The 15,095-nt window shown below is 37.0% G+C and overlaps 1 protein-coding gene across 4 annotated transcripts in view; it reads right to left on the minus strand.

The window, feature by feature from the left end:
- Positions 1-458: 458 nt before the first annotated feature.
- The window catches only part of HGF (hepatocyte growth factor), a 111,770-nt gene continuing 97,133 nt past the window's right edge, over positions 459-15,095 (minus strand). For all 4 annotated transcript variants that reach the window (XM_033959762.1, XM_033959761.1, XM_033959763.1 and 1 more), the window contains 2 exons: positions 1,970-2,115; positions 459-979 (listed from right to left, as the gene is read on the minus strand). In XM_033959762.1, the coding sequence (XP_033815653.1) occupies positions 800-979; positions 1,970-2,115 (326 nt within the window). In that variant the 3' untranslated portion in view covers positions 459-799. The remainder of the gene's footprint in view (positions 980-1,969; positions 2,116-15,095) is intronic.

A 15,095-nucleotide genomic window follows, 5' to 3' on the forward strand; every position in this document is an offset into this window, starting at 1 on the left:
TGTTATGAGGAGACTTATCACCTTGAACCATGGCTGCGAAATCTAGTTTGGCTCTAGGCTGGGCAATTCAGAGGTATGTGCCAAAAAAAGGATTACAAATCTGTAGGACAGAGCCGAGTGTTTTTCTTAAGCATAAGAAAAATGGAAGATCTGCAGATTAGTGGACTGAAAGTGGGGGCTGAGGGGTGCTGCCTGTTCCCCACGGTTTCAAAGCGATATTTTTTCATTCGCTCATAGAGTCACTGTCTTCAATTAGAGCCAATTACTACATCCTTAGATATGGAAATTTTGGCAGTCAAATCCAATTAGTTCCCTATCGAGGTGCTAAAAAATTAATGGGAAAAGCAAAAAAAATAAAATAAAATAAAATTCAAAGCAAAACAAGAATTTGGCATTTTGGTTACTTAAAGACTGTTTCATTATACTGTTCTATACTGGACCAAAGAACTGCCTGTATAGTTTCTTGAATTACAGTGTTTAATTAAGACATGGTTCTTTCTCAACAAGATGAACCCAAGAAGCAGCAGGTTTTCATTTTCCCCAATGCATATTGTCCAGGAAAAGTGTCTTTATAGTTTTGTTTATCCATTCAAGTATCTTCAGGAGATCTGTCACCACATTTGCAACAACTATAGCTCATGTCAAAGACAATAAAGAAAGAAAACATGTCAACTCAGACATAAATATCAAGAGCAGAAGCCAGAAATCCCGAGGAGGCGTTCCGAGGCTTCTATAAATTACACATTAATTCCAAAGTATCTGAAGTCTTTGCAGGCTTTGAGCAGTTCGTTTCCTGGGCTCAGCTAAAACTCTGGACCTTGTATGTCAACAAAACTTTCTCGATCCACTTTGCGTAATAGGCCACTCTCACAAATATTCCAGGTCGGTTTGGTGTGGCACACCCACGGCCTGGAATGATGACACCCTGTATCAGTTTTATCTTATCCTCTTCACAGACTAAGGGGCCACCATAATCCCCCTATAAAAATGAAAAAGAAGGAATTAGTGTTCACAAAATAGGACGTACTTTAGCTGCTATGCTATCAGTATCAAAAAATGAATATTAAAACACAGCCATAAACAGACAGCTGAACTATAAAATTTGGAGGTTTACAGAAATGTATATTTGGAAAGGATAGATGTGAATATTCCTTATGCTTCTCAGAATATTCTTTTGAGAGCAAGAAAAAACGAGGCAGGTCAGGTTTTCCCAAAAACTATATTCATGTACTGTATGTCCTATTGCTACTTACATGGAAAGCAATGACACTGCCTCAACCCGAATACATATACCAAACATACTTCAAATATAGACTTAGCTTTAGACTTCAAAGGATCATTTCAGATCTACAGTGCTCATCCTTTCCACATAGGCCACTTGTATAAAGCTATGTATAAAGTGATTCCCAGGGGGCAAATGGGATGAAGCTCATTCAGCTTCTATGGACTGCTTCACATTTGCCGCATTTGCCAGGACTTGCTACCCCAGCTTTACAAAAGGAATCCATAAGGGCTTTCATTAAAATCCCCTTTTATAAGGCTACGGAAGTGATTCTGCCATGGTAAATGCAGGCGCATTTGTAAAACTGGGCCCTAAATTCGACATTTGCAGATGTGGTGGAGGCAAAACCTCTGGCTAAGCACTGCAACTTAATCAAATGAGCAGAAATATTGTACAGCTCAGAGAATTCACCATGATTGCAGACTCTTTGATGGGAGAGGCGGATGCATGAGGGTTTAAAATGCTAATTGCTCTGGTTTTGATTGTTCTAAATTGTGAGATGAAGTAATTTACTATGGCACTGGTATATTTATTCTCCTGTTTATGAAACCAACGAATATGGAAGATCCTTAGTGAGTAGATGATTTTCTATTGCCAGAGGAAAAGATCTTATTGACCTAAAAGAACCATTATTTTGGTTTTGCTTTAGCTCTCCACCGTTCCATAACCACGTCAGTGTGTTTTTACCTCACAGGTGCCTGCTGGATCGCTTTCACTTTTTGCACAGATTTCAGACTCATTTACAATTATCTTGCCCTGGTGGTTTTCATTACACTTATCATTTCCGATGGTAACCAAGTTGGCTACTTGTAATAGTCCGTTGTAGTTAGTTCCTGAAAGATGGAGGAGAAATGATCAGAGCAAGACTTGATGGGCTCTTTGTACAGAGAATATTCTGCTGCATTTCAGATACTTACAGATGTCCCAGGTTTTGACAAGAAGGATTTTATTGCATTTGAAAGGAAACTAATATTGTTTCATGCTGGTAACCACCTGTTCTCTATGGCAACAATCAATCACAAAAAAAGTCCCATTGTGTCTAAGTCACTGCCTCTTGGACCTTTAATAACTATTCCTGCCTTTGTGCATAACCTAATGTAATTCATTTTGTTTACTCTTTGGTTATTCTCCTGTAAATATTGATATAGAATACTGTGCAAATAAATGATTTAATCTAATAATTGTCATTTCAATAATAAGCTGCTTTAGAATTGAAAGAGTGACACGGAATGTTGCTACTCCTTGGTTTTTTGCCAGGTATTAATAACCTGGATTAGCCACCGTGAGAACGGGCTACTGGGCTTGATGGATCATTGGTCTGACCCAGTAAGGCTGTTCCTATGTTCTTAATTGTCATTAAGTCTTACGAGAAGCCCATGGTGATCCTCTGTCACTTGTATCACTGCCAAAGCTTTCACATATCTCTTATGTAATAAGAGAGCAATACACACACACATCTGATGGAGGCATTATTTATTCTCAAAAAACCTTTAACATAAAATGACTTACTTGGGGGGGGGGCGCAATATGGCCATTGGCTGAGATGCTATGTTAGGGAGTGAGTGAAGGCACATGGTGGGGAAGGAGTGGAAGGAGTAGGGGGGCAGATAGGAGGACAGGTGCCAGTGCCCTCACCAAGAGGGCACCTGGGGCAGACCCCCCTCCTTACTACCATAGGACTAGAGAAGGGCAGATTGATCCCAAGATAAGGAACTATAGACCAGCAAATCTGACTTCTGTGGTAAGTAAATTAATGGAACACTTTGAAAACAGAATAGTGAAGTTTCTGGAATCCAATGGATAACAGGACTAAACTAAACTAAACTAAACCTTAGGTTTGTATACTGCATCCTCTCCACAATGGTACAGCTTGGCACGGTTTACAGGAGTTGGGATAGAAAGGAACTACAATGAAGGATTAAAGGTCAGAGTAAGAAGAATATTAAAGGGCTTAGTATGCCAGAGATGGAGTAAGTATCACATTTTTGAGAATAACCAGGTTTTCAGATGTTTGCAGAAAAGTTGGAGAGAGCTCAGGTTCTGAAGAGGGGAGGTAAGGTTGTTCCAGAGCTCAGTGATTCTGAAGGGGAGGGAGGTCCCTAGTTTTCCTGCATGGGAAATGCCTTTTAATGAGGGGAAGGATAGTTTTAATTTGTGGGTGGGTCTGGTGGTACTAGGGTTTGAGGAGTTCCAAGAAAGTGGGATAAAGAGAGGGAGGATGCCGTGTAGGATTTTGAAAGCTAGACAGGTGAATTTAAAGTGGACCCTGGCGATTATCGGAAGCCAGTGAAGCTTGGACAGGAGCGGAGAGTCATGGTCAAATTTGCTTTTTAAGAAGATGAGCTTAGCCACGGCATTCTGAATCTGCTGAAGTCTGTGAAGGTTTTTCTTAGTTAGATAGAATTGCAATAATCCAATCTGGAAAGGTTGATGGATTGGACAAGGACGGAAAAGTGTTTTTCATGGAAACAGGATCTTATTTTCCTCAGCATGTGGAGGCTGAAAAAGCATTTTTTTTTACTAAGGAATTGAGGTGGTCATTGAAGGACAATGTAGAATCAATGATGATGCCCAGGACCTTGCTTGAGAACTAAAGCTGCAGAGTGGAGCCAGAGGGCAGTGAGGTGGAGGTGGGTAGTTGGTCTAGTTTTGGGCCTAGCCAAAGTAGTTTTGTTTTGGACATTCAGTTCATTTGCACAGTGTGGGCCCAGGATTGGAGGTTCATCATACAGGAGGATATGTTCTCAGATAGGTTGGTGAGGTTCGAATTGGTCTCGAGGAGGACAAGGATGTCATCAGCGTAAGTGTAAATTGTTTCTAGGGGGGATAGATGGAGGAGTTTTAGGGAGGACATATAGATGTTGAAGAGAATAGGAGATAGAGGTGAGCCTTGCGGGACTCCACATATCGGTTTCCAGGGGGGGGGGGAAGAGGTGCTATTCATGTTGACAGTATAAGAACGAGAACGTAGGAATTTTGAGAACCAGTCTAGAACCTGAGGCAACTAGATGAAACTAAACTAAAACTTAGTTTTATAGACTGAGTCATCAACCAATAGGAACTCGACTCGGTTAACAATGATGTCATACATAATACATAAAATTGATGATGTTATTATTATGTTATATGCTGAGTACCTAATTGTGTAAACTGCTATGAACTGCTGGTTAGGCGGTATATAAAAATAAATTATTATTATTATGAAATAATTAATTTCCAAAATGTTTAGCAAACAAAAAAGTTCTCAGAACTTTCCGAATTCACTAGACACAGGTCTTGTCAGACAGATCTGACCAATTTATTTGATTAGGTGACCAGAGATTTGGATAGAGGGAGATCGATATATGTGGTATATTTAGATTTTAGCACTGTTCCTCAAAAGCATTCCTTCAGTATAGGCCCCAAAGTGATGGACTGCATTGTGTAGAAGATGACAGAGGGCAGTGGTCAATGGAGAACACGTTGAGGAAAGGGATCTTAACCAATGGTGTGCTGTATGGTTCAGTTCTTGGGCCTGTTCGTTTTAATATGTTTGTAAGTGATATTGCTGAAGGGCTGTCTGGTAAGATTCGCCTCATTGTGGATGATACCTGTAAGGATTGTAGTGGCCCCCACAATGTGAGGTTGTAGGGGTTATGTTAGGTGCCCTTACAAAATGCCAGGTCCCAAGTTCAATACCGTCACCGAAGATTCACCAGGAAGTAGACTCAAATAAGAAGCACAGCCAGAGGTGATTGCATAAAGAATATATTATAGAAATAGGCTTACAGAAAAGCAATATTCATAAGCATTACAATTAATGAGTGAGCAAAGCAGTTTCCCTGCCTTACAGAGTCCAGAAAGAAGTGTGAAGTTCCAGGGAGAGGCAGAGAGAGAGAAAAAAGGGGGATGGGGTGATAATCTAAGCTTCGGGTTCCCGAGATAGAGAGATAGATAGAGAAAGAGAGAGATCAATGTGTGTTGCAGAGAGGAGGCTTTTATAGCTTGGAATCTTATTCTGAATATAGAAACTATTGTATTTCCCAGTATCTTTCTGTTTAGAATTTGTAAACTGTTTGAAACAATGGTTAGTTTAATTGATAAGGAGGGTGTGATACTTGCAGGCATGGTAGATGGGATTAGTCTCTGGCTTCTTTGTCCCTTCAAGCAGCCTATCTTCTTGATAAACAATCCAGTCTGGCTGGATGATTAATGTATGTGAATTCTGTGCAGGAGCCCAAAATTCTGCATCAACATTCCAGAGTCAGATTGATATAATTTCCCATAGGCCTTAGCTGACATTGGTTATGGCAACCAAAACTGCTGATAGCTAGCAATGCTAGGGCTGACAATACCAAAATCTACAATAGAGTAGACATCCCTGGTGGTGTGGACAGCATGAGGAAGGACCTAGTGAAGCCTGAAGAATGGTCTTGAATTTTGCAGCTAAAATTAAATGCTAAGAAATACAAGGCCATACATTTGGGCTACAAAAACCTGAGGGAATGGTTCAGTTTAGAAACATTAAAAAAACAACAACAAAAAAAATAGAAAAATGAAGGCAGATAAAGACCTTGTGGCTTCTCTAGTCTGCCTAACATGCCATCTACTATCCCTTCCTCTCCCTTAGAGATGAAATATACTTGTCACAAACTTTCTTGAATTCAGATTCACTTTTTGTTTCATCCAACTTACTGGGAGGTTGTTTCAAGCATTCACCACCTTTTTCATGAAAAAGTATTTTATGACATTCATGAAAGCTTGGGACAAGTACATTGGATCTCAAAGGGAGAGGAAGGGATAGTAGATGAGATGGTTAGGCAGACTAGAAAGGCCACATGGTCTTTATCTACCTTAATTTTTCTCTGTTTCTATCTTAAACTGCTAGAATGCCTTTAAGGTAACTATACGAGTAGAAATCAACATATGTAATAAGGAAGTGCGGATGTGACAATCTAGAGCTTGAGTGCTCAGGGAAGGAAATTAAGGCATTGCAATTTGAGCATATCCATAGTAAAGATAATCTTCTGCTGTGTCTCTAAACTCTTCAATAGCAGCATAATCAGTTTTATGGTAAGCAAGCTGAAGTGATATTATTCAAACAGGTAGTTAGTTACTATGAGCTGTTCAATAGAAAAAGACACTAATTAGCTCAGTATCTGTAGGGTTGACATGATAGGCAACAATTCAGATATCTGAAATGCATTTGGTCCAATCTAATGAGGAGATTTTAGAACAGTTCCATAAGTACTATATAGAACTATATAAGGAAGAGTGTCAAATGGACAAGAGAGTTGGCAATTCTTTCTTACATAAATCCCCCCATCCTGTGCTAACTGACCTGCAGAGGGATCAATTGGAGTGGTAGATTAGATCCAGGCTGCACTTAAAGCTTTGCATTAGCAGAAGACCCCTGGTCCTGATGTTCCTTCTATTGAATTTTACTGTCCTTGCAAAAGAACTCATACTTTTCAATGCTTTGGCATTCTTAGAGAGGTTGGCAGGGATGCTAGCAGAGGCCATAATTGTGAAAAATGCTAAACCAGGCCATAAAAAATAATACAGTAACACAGTCTATATATTCCACAAGGGTCCTCAATCACCAATATGACTCAAATGGTAGCAAAACTTTACCACCATTGAAATGCCCTTATGCAATCAATATTTAGTCAAAGTTTCAAAGGATCCTCAGCGGCACCACTTGGAGCTCAATAACATTTCATTGCGCCAAGCTTTATGTGTCTACTCGTCATCGGGTCCCGTTATTATATTAGTTGTCAAATACTATTTTTCACTCTTGCATCATATCAAACATTTTTTTGAAGTTTATATATTTTATAATCAATATTTAAAAGCTGTTACTTAGCTTTTTCGTGTGGTCTCTGGCAAGGGGAATGTCATACCGACATGTTTCGCTATAGATAGCTTTATCAAGGAATACCCCCTACGAAAACAGCAAAAGTTACATTAATATAAATACATCCCACTATTGCTCTCCAAGTGATCCACATCCCTTTAAAAATCACCCAGACCACAAACCTCTTAACCTAATATTAAACCGCCAGCGCATACGACCACTCAGTCCTAAGAGATGGCGGCGGCGTTTTCTGCAACCATTATATACAGCCGGCCCCGGGAACACTGTACTCACGTGAATAAGTGGCAACAGCGTCACGGGACCAGAAGCCAGTTTTAAGGTGGAAATACTACGCCACTCAATTTAAATACTAACTCACTTCACAATCTTTCTAAAGCCCTCTACCCAGAACGACCAGCTAAATCAAGGTGGCCCACTCTAATTCACCATTCAGACCATGGGGTATTACAGTGTTTAAATGGTAAATCCACCGTTGTTCTTTATAATTCAGCCTTTCCTCAGACTTCATGGCTGGATCTTGAGCAAACACACAAGAGGCTTATTAGGGCTGAATTGCATGGTAGCACTATGGTACAATATTTGAAGAATAGTATGATACCCCGTGGGTTACGTATTTTGAAAGAGCCGAAGATTTCAACACTAGATAAAACTTTTATGGAGAAATGGACTGCAATATTGAATAGATGTTCACGTGACCTTATGATCCTATTGGTTGAAACCACGTCAGACATAGAGCTGGAGTTGAGGTCTAAGACCGTCTCTATGGAACTCCAAATGAAGGAGGGGATTGAAATAAATGATTTTGAGAAGAAGCGTAACGAACTGGAAGATTCATTAGTTCAGTTTAAAGATTCCATTAAACAAACAAAGATCAGAAAATGGAAGAGAGATGAGAAGGATTATCAAATGGGAAGGGTATACACGTGGAATAAAAAGACCTCTTCTATTCCTATTAAGAAAAAAGTTGCATTTAATGCTTCATCAGAGGAGTCGGATATAACAAGTGGAGAGTCCGTAGACCCCCCCCTACAAAGAGTTCGGGGGACGATACATGACCTATGAGGGGAGGACGCCCCAGAGGAAGATCCAGGGGGGCCCCGAGGAGCAGGGGAAAACCCCCGAACAATGGAAAAACCAAATAGATTCCACGGTGGTGAACATTTCTAAATTATTATTGACTAAAGAACAAAAAGAAGTATTGGAACTAGGCTTTGGCTTTGCAATTTGTCAGCACCCTGATTTCTTTCAACTAAAAATTTTCTTTTATAAATTTTTGAGGAAAATCCAGTTGAAAATATTCTTTTCGGATAAAGAGGTGAGTCCTGCTGTGGAGGAGGGATCGGTGGTGAAAGTGACATCTAGATGGAACCCCCCTGGCCCGATGGATTCTGCAGTGGATGTTTTTTGAACTTTGGTACTAATGGGTATTTCTGAATATGAAAGATCTTTCAAGAACCAACGACTACAGTATAATCTGACTTATGAGCAGCATCAAGCTCTGCAGCTTAAAGATAAACGTGATGTCATGATTTTGAAAGCGGATAAAGGAGGAGCCACAGTGATAGTGGATAGAGAGTATTATCTTAATGAAGCCAATCGGCAACTATCTGACACCTCATGAAAACCCTGAAAATAAGCTAATGAAGGAGATCTTTGATTGGATTACGTTACACTACGAGAGCAAAATGCTTACAAGGAAGGAATATTCTTTTTTGTTGGAAAAATATCCTCGTACTCCAAATATCTATTTTGTTCCTAAGATTCATAAGAACTTGAACACCCCGCCAGGGAGGCCTATAGTAAATACAAGAGGTTCCCTGTTGGAGCCTCTTTCGAAATTTCTGGATATTTTTTTATCCAAGAAAGCTCTTATGGTTACTTCCTATTTAAAAGATTCATCCCACCTTCTCAGAATTCTGTCTCAAGATCAATATATGAATCCTCGGACCCTACTAGTCACCCTGGATGTGGTGTCTCTCTACACCAAAATACCTCAGCGGGAAGAGCTTACTATCATTAAGGATAGCTTGAATGAGAGAGAAATGTCACCTCGCATCAGCACTGATTTTTTGTATCAGCTAGCACAATGGGTCATTGAGGAAAATTATTTTATGTTTGAAGGAAGCTATTACCAGCAAATTCAGGGGGTTGCTATGGGGGCCACTCTGGCTCCCTCGGTCGCCACCCTGTATATGGGATGGTTTGAGGATAAAGAAATCTATACCTCTACTTTTTTTCAGAAGATCACCCTATGGAAGAGATTCCTTGATGATATATTTTTTTTGTGGGAAGGATCAGTTGATGAACTTACGCAATTTTTTCACTGGATTAATGCAAGAGATCCTCACCTGCAGTTCACTCCATCATATAGTGCAGAAAGGATTGAATTTCTGGACATATTAATTATTAAGGAAGATTTACAGTTGAAGACCCAGTTATTCAGAAAACCAGTAGCCCGTAATACTCTGCTTCATTTTTCTAGCCATCATCCCTACCATCTTAAGTTTAACCTCCAGTTCTTAAGAGCCCGTAGAATATCTTCTGATGACCATGATTTTAAAATGGCTGCTAGGGAACTTGAACAACGCTTTAGGGAGAGGGGCTACCCTATGAGAGCTATAAAACAGGCTTTTACTAGGGCAAAATATGCCAATAGGGATCTTCTTCTGGCTGAACAACATCATGATGACAGCACTGATAAATTAATCTGTGTTCTACCATATTCTATAGCAGCTAAGGAACTTATTTTTTTGATCAAAAAGTATTGGCATATATTGCAGATTCATCAAGTACTAGAAGAAATCCCTATGTTTGCCTTTAAAAAGGGCAAAACGATTGGACAGATCTTGATTCAACAAAAGCTGGGTAATTATAGGGATTTGAAGATTGGAAACCATAATGAATGTGGACACTGCCAATGGTGTTCCACTACTATCAAGGGATCCACTTGGAGGGACCCCCAATCTGGTAAAATTATAAAATCTTTCCAGGATACAAATTGCCAGTCCTGTAATGTGGTCTATATGATCATGTGCCCGTGCAGCCTGGTATATGTGGGCCGGACTTCTCTACCCATACATATCAGACTGAACGAACACAAATCGCGTTTTAAAACTAAAAACGTCCAAGCTCCTATGGTTGAACATTTCTTAAGCATGCAGCATAATATGGATCAGATCCAGTGGCGGGTGATAGAGAGTCTTGAGATGGGGAGGGAGGGAGGTAATACTGAGGAAAGGCTGAATTATAAAGAACAACGGTGGATTTACCATTTAAACACTGTAATACCCCATGGTCTGAATGGTGAATTAGAGTGGGCCACCTTGATTTAGCTGGTCGTTCTGGGTAGAGGGCTTTAGAAAGATTGTGAAGTGAGTTAGTATTTAAATTGAGTGACGTAGTATTTCCACCTTAAAACCGGCTTCTGGTCCCGTGACGCTGTTGCCACTTATTCACGTGAGTACAGTGTTCCCGGGGCCGGCTGTATATAATGGCTGCAGAAAAAGCCGCCGCCATCTCTTAGGACTAAGTGGTCGTATGCGCTGGCGGTTTAATATTAGGGTAAGAGGTTTGCGGTCTGGGTGATTTTTAAAGGGATGTGGATCACTTGGAGAGCAATAGTGGGATGTATTTATATTAATGTAACTTTTGCTGTTTTCGTAGGGGGTATTCCTTGATAAAGCTATCTATAGCGAAACATGTCGGTATGACATTCCCCTTGCCAGAGACCACACGAAAAAGCTAAGTAACAGCTTTTAAATATTGAATATAAAATATATAAACTTCAAAAAAATGTCTGATATGATGCAAGAGTGAAAAATAGTATTTGACAACTAATATAATAACGGGACCCGATGACGAGTAGACACATAAAGCTTGGCGCAATGAAATGTTATTGAGCTCCAAGTGGTGCCGCTGAGGATCCTTTGAAACTTTGACTAAATATTGATTACATAAGGGCATTTCTTTTTTTTTTAAATTTTTATTTATAAATTTTCCATTCTTACAATATTTGAGTAATATAATATACAATAAAATTTTTTACATATTTAAAATATTATCATTAATAATACATCATGTTTAAAATATATTATGATAAAGATTATACAATAACATATATAATATAATTCCCATCCCTTTTTATATAGTATATTTCCATTAATTAGTCAAATCCCACCCCATTCATATATAATTATTTATCATTGTGCTAAGAACTTAATCATTAGAATAATTTGTCAATGGTTGCCAAATTTTGTTAAAATTAAGATGATTTCCCTGTTGTAACGCTATTATTTTTTCCATTTTATAAATATGACAAACAGAATTCCACCAGAACGTATAATTTAATTTGGTGTAATCTTTCCAATTTTGAGTAATTTGTTGCATGGCGACTCCTGTTAGTATTAGTAATAGCTTATTATTATTTGCTGAAATCGGACTCTTAGTTCTCATTGCAGTACCAAATAATATGGTGTCATACGAGAGTCCTACGTGATTCTCTAGTAACTTATTAATTTGGGGCCAAATTAAATTCCAAAATGCGTTTACATAGGGACAGAAAAAGATTAAATGATCTAACGTCCCTATTTCTAATTTACAATGCCAGCATCTATTAGATCTAGTACTATCTATTTTTTGCAGGCGCGTTGGGGTCCAGAATACTCTATGTAATAAAAATAACCATGTTTGATTCATAGATGCTGACCTTGTAGATCTTAATCTCCAGGACCAAAATCGTGGCCATTGAGATTCAGAAATTGTCTGACCAATCTCAATACTCCAAATATCCCTAAGACCTGTTTTCTTTTTTTTATTTAAAAATCCATATATCAATTTGTACCATTTTGCGGCTTGGTGACCCAACAAATCCGTCTGGAAACATAGAACCTGTAGACTATATTGATTATTTAGATTTTTCCATTCAGGGAACCCTACCTGAATGGCCTGCTTCAATTGCATCCATTTAAAATATTGTGATTTATTTAATCCAAATTTATTTTGCAATTGTGAAAAACTAAGCAGTGAACCTTCTGATATGATATCATTCAATGTTCTTATTCCTGCATTTATCCATTGTTTCCAGACGATTTTAAATCCGCCAATTCTGATCCTGGAGTTTATCCATATTGATTGATTTAGAGATTTAGCAATAGGTTCTGGTGATAGATTACTGATATATCTCAATGTTTTCCAAGTGTCAAATAAAATTCTGTGATCTTTGTATCTTTTAGGCATTGTTATAGTTATTAACTGTTCTGGATATATAGGGAACAGGAGCCGCCATTCTAAATATAGCCAATCTGGTACATTTTCTAAAAGGTCTGGGAGGATCCAATACATACCCTGTCTTAAGATATAGGCTTGATGATACCTATAAAAATTTGGAAAATTTACCCCCCCTTCCACAATTGGTCTTTGTAATGATACTAAAGCGATTCTTGGTCTTTTCCCACACCAAACAAATTTTGTAAGAACATTGTTAAGTTTTTTATAAAATGACCCCTGAAAAAATATTGGAATCATACTCATTTGGTAACAAACCACAGGCAATATCATCATTTTAATTGTTTGAATTCTTCCCCACCAAGAGAGATGTAATGGATTCCATTGCTCACACATTTCTGTTATTTTTTTCAATAAAAGTTTTTCATTCTCTTTGACTGTGTCTTCAATTGTATTTTTGATCATAATTCCTAAGTATTTTATACCATCATCTTTCCAAATAAATGAATATGGGTCAAATAATCCTTTGGTACAATGAACATTTATTGGGAGAATTTCAGATTTGTTCCAATTAATTTTATATCCAGAAAAAGTACCATATTTTTCTATTAAATTAAGTATACATGGAATAGTAGTTTCCGGTTTTCTTAAATATAATAATATATCATCTGCATATGCAGATAATTTAAATTCAAAACTGGTAAATGATATTCCCTCTATCTCCTTAGTTTTGTTTATTGCAATTAATAAAGGTTCTAGGACAATATCAAAAAGTAAAGGAGACAGAGGGCATCCTTGTCTAACTCCCCTGTGCAAGTTAAATCTATTTGATAAATTATTATTAATATATAATCTTGCTCCAGGAGAGCTATACAATGTCTGAATCATTTTAATAAAACCGGATCCTATACCAAACCATTGTAAAGCTTGGTATATAAAACTCCATTCCACTCTGTCAAAAGCTTTTTCTGCATCTAAAGATATTAAAAAAGCTGGATCATTTATATTTTTTGCTAAATTTAATGAGTGGAATGCTAATCTAGTATTATTTGATGAATGTCTTTTAGCAATAAATCCTGTTTGATGTACATCAATAATGAAAGGGAGAGCTTTTGCCAATCTTAATGCTAATACTTTAGCCATTAATTTGTTATCCACATTCAATAATGAAATAGGCCTGTAATTTGAAACCAGAGTAGGATCTTTGTTTGGTTTTGGTAAGACTATAATTATCGATTCTGCCATAGTACCAGAAATTTTTCCATTCTTTATTTGATATTGATACAAATTTAACAGATGTGGTAATATGATATTTTGAAAAAATTTATAAAATTCAACAGTATACCCATCTCCACCTGGAGCGGATCCAACTCTAAGAGACTTCAATGCTGTTTCTAATTCTTTTAAAGATATAGGTTCTTCTAAACTTCCTTTTATATGATCTGGAATATTTGGTCCAATATATGAATTTAAAAAAGTTAATCCGTCTTGTTCTTTATTTTTATAAGAATTGGAAGTATATAATTCTTTATAAAAATCAAGAAATTGTGTTATAATATCTTTTGTGTTGGTATGTGTGTTACCTTGTGTATCTTTAATTGCAATAATCTTAGATTTTCTTTTCTTTGCTTTTAGAAAGTTTGCTAATAATTTACCAGCTTTATTTGAATTTCCATAATATTGTACTTGTTTGTTGAAAATGTCTTTCCTCACAATTTGAGAAGAAATTTCATTGTATTTAACTTTTAATTTTAATAATTCTTGTAATGTATTATTTTCCCATTTATCAATTAATTTATTTTCTAATATTTTAATTTGCTTTCCCATCTCAAGAAATTGTTTTTTTTTTTGTTTGTTAATAAATGTTGAATATGAAATAATATTTCCTCTCATAGTTGCTTTAAAAGCATCCCATAAGATCTCAGCATTAATATCATCTGATTCATTAAATTGAAAGAATTCTTGCATTTTTATTTTGAAATCTTCAAGAAATTTTGAATCCGCTAATAAATCATTATTAAATCTCCAAATTAAATCAAAGTTTTCAGCATCATAATTTTGAAGATTAATCCACACACCAGCATGATCTGAAATTATAATGGGATCAATTACTGCTTTTAAGACACGCTGCGCTATATTATTAGAAACAAATATATAATCAATTCGTGAAAAAGATTTATGGACTTGAGAACAAAAAGAAAATTCCTGATCATTAAAATGAAGAATTCGCCATATATCTACTAAATCACAAGATAGTATCAAATTATCTAAGCCTAATGATTTCATAACTTTACTTGGTTTTTTATCCATTATCGGATCTATTACAGCATTGAAATCCCCTGCTACTATTAAATTAGATGTAGCCAGTGGTAAGAGCAATTGCTGAATTTGTTTAAAAAACTCCATTTGATTCGTATTAGGAGCATATAAATTGAATAAATTCAGGGTAGTATTTCCCAGAACCATTTCGACATGCACCCATCTTCCTAAGGGATCATAATTAATTAGTTTAAAATCTGCATTACATTTTTTATTTATTAGAACAGCCACTCCAGCTTTTTTCTTTAAAGCCGGTGCAAATAAACATTTAGAAATAAAACCTCCAGATAATTTTTTTGATTCAATTTCCGAAAGATGAGTTTCTTGAATAAAATAAATGTCCGCATTTTGATTTTTAAGGAACGATAATAATTTCTTCTTCTTAATAGGATGATTTAAACCATTGACATTCAG

Source organism: Geotrypetes seraphini, chromosome 9 (genome assembly GCF_902459505.1).
Source record: "Geotrypetes seraphini chromosome 9, aGeoSer1.1, whole genome shotgun sequence".
Taxonomy (NCBI): domain Eukaryota; kingdom Metazoa; phylum Chordata; class Amphibia; order Gymnophiona; family Dermophiidae; genus Geotrypetes; species Geotrypetes seraphini.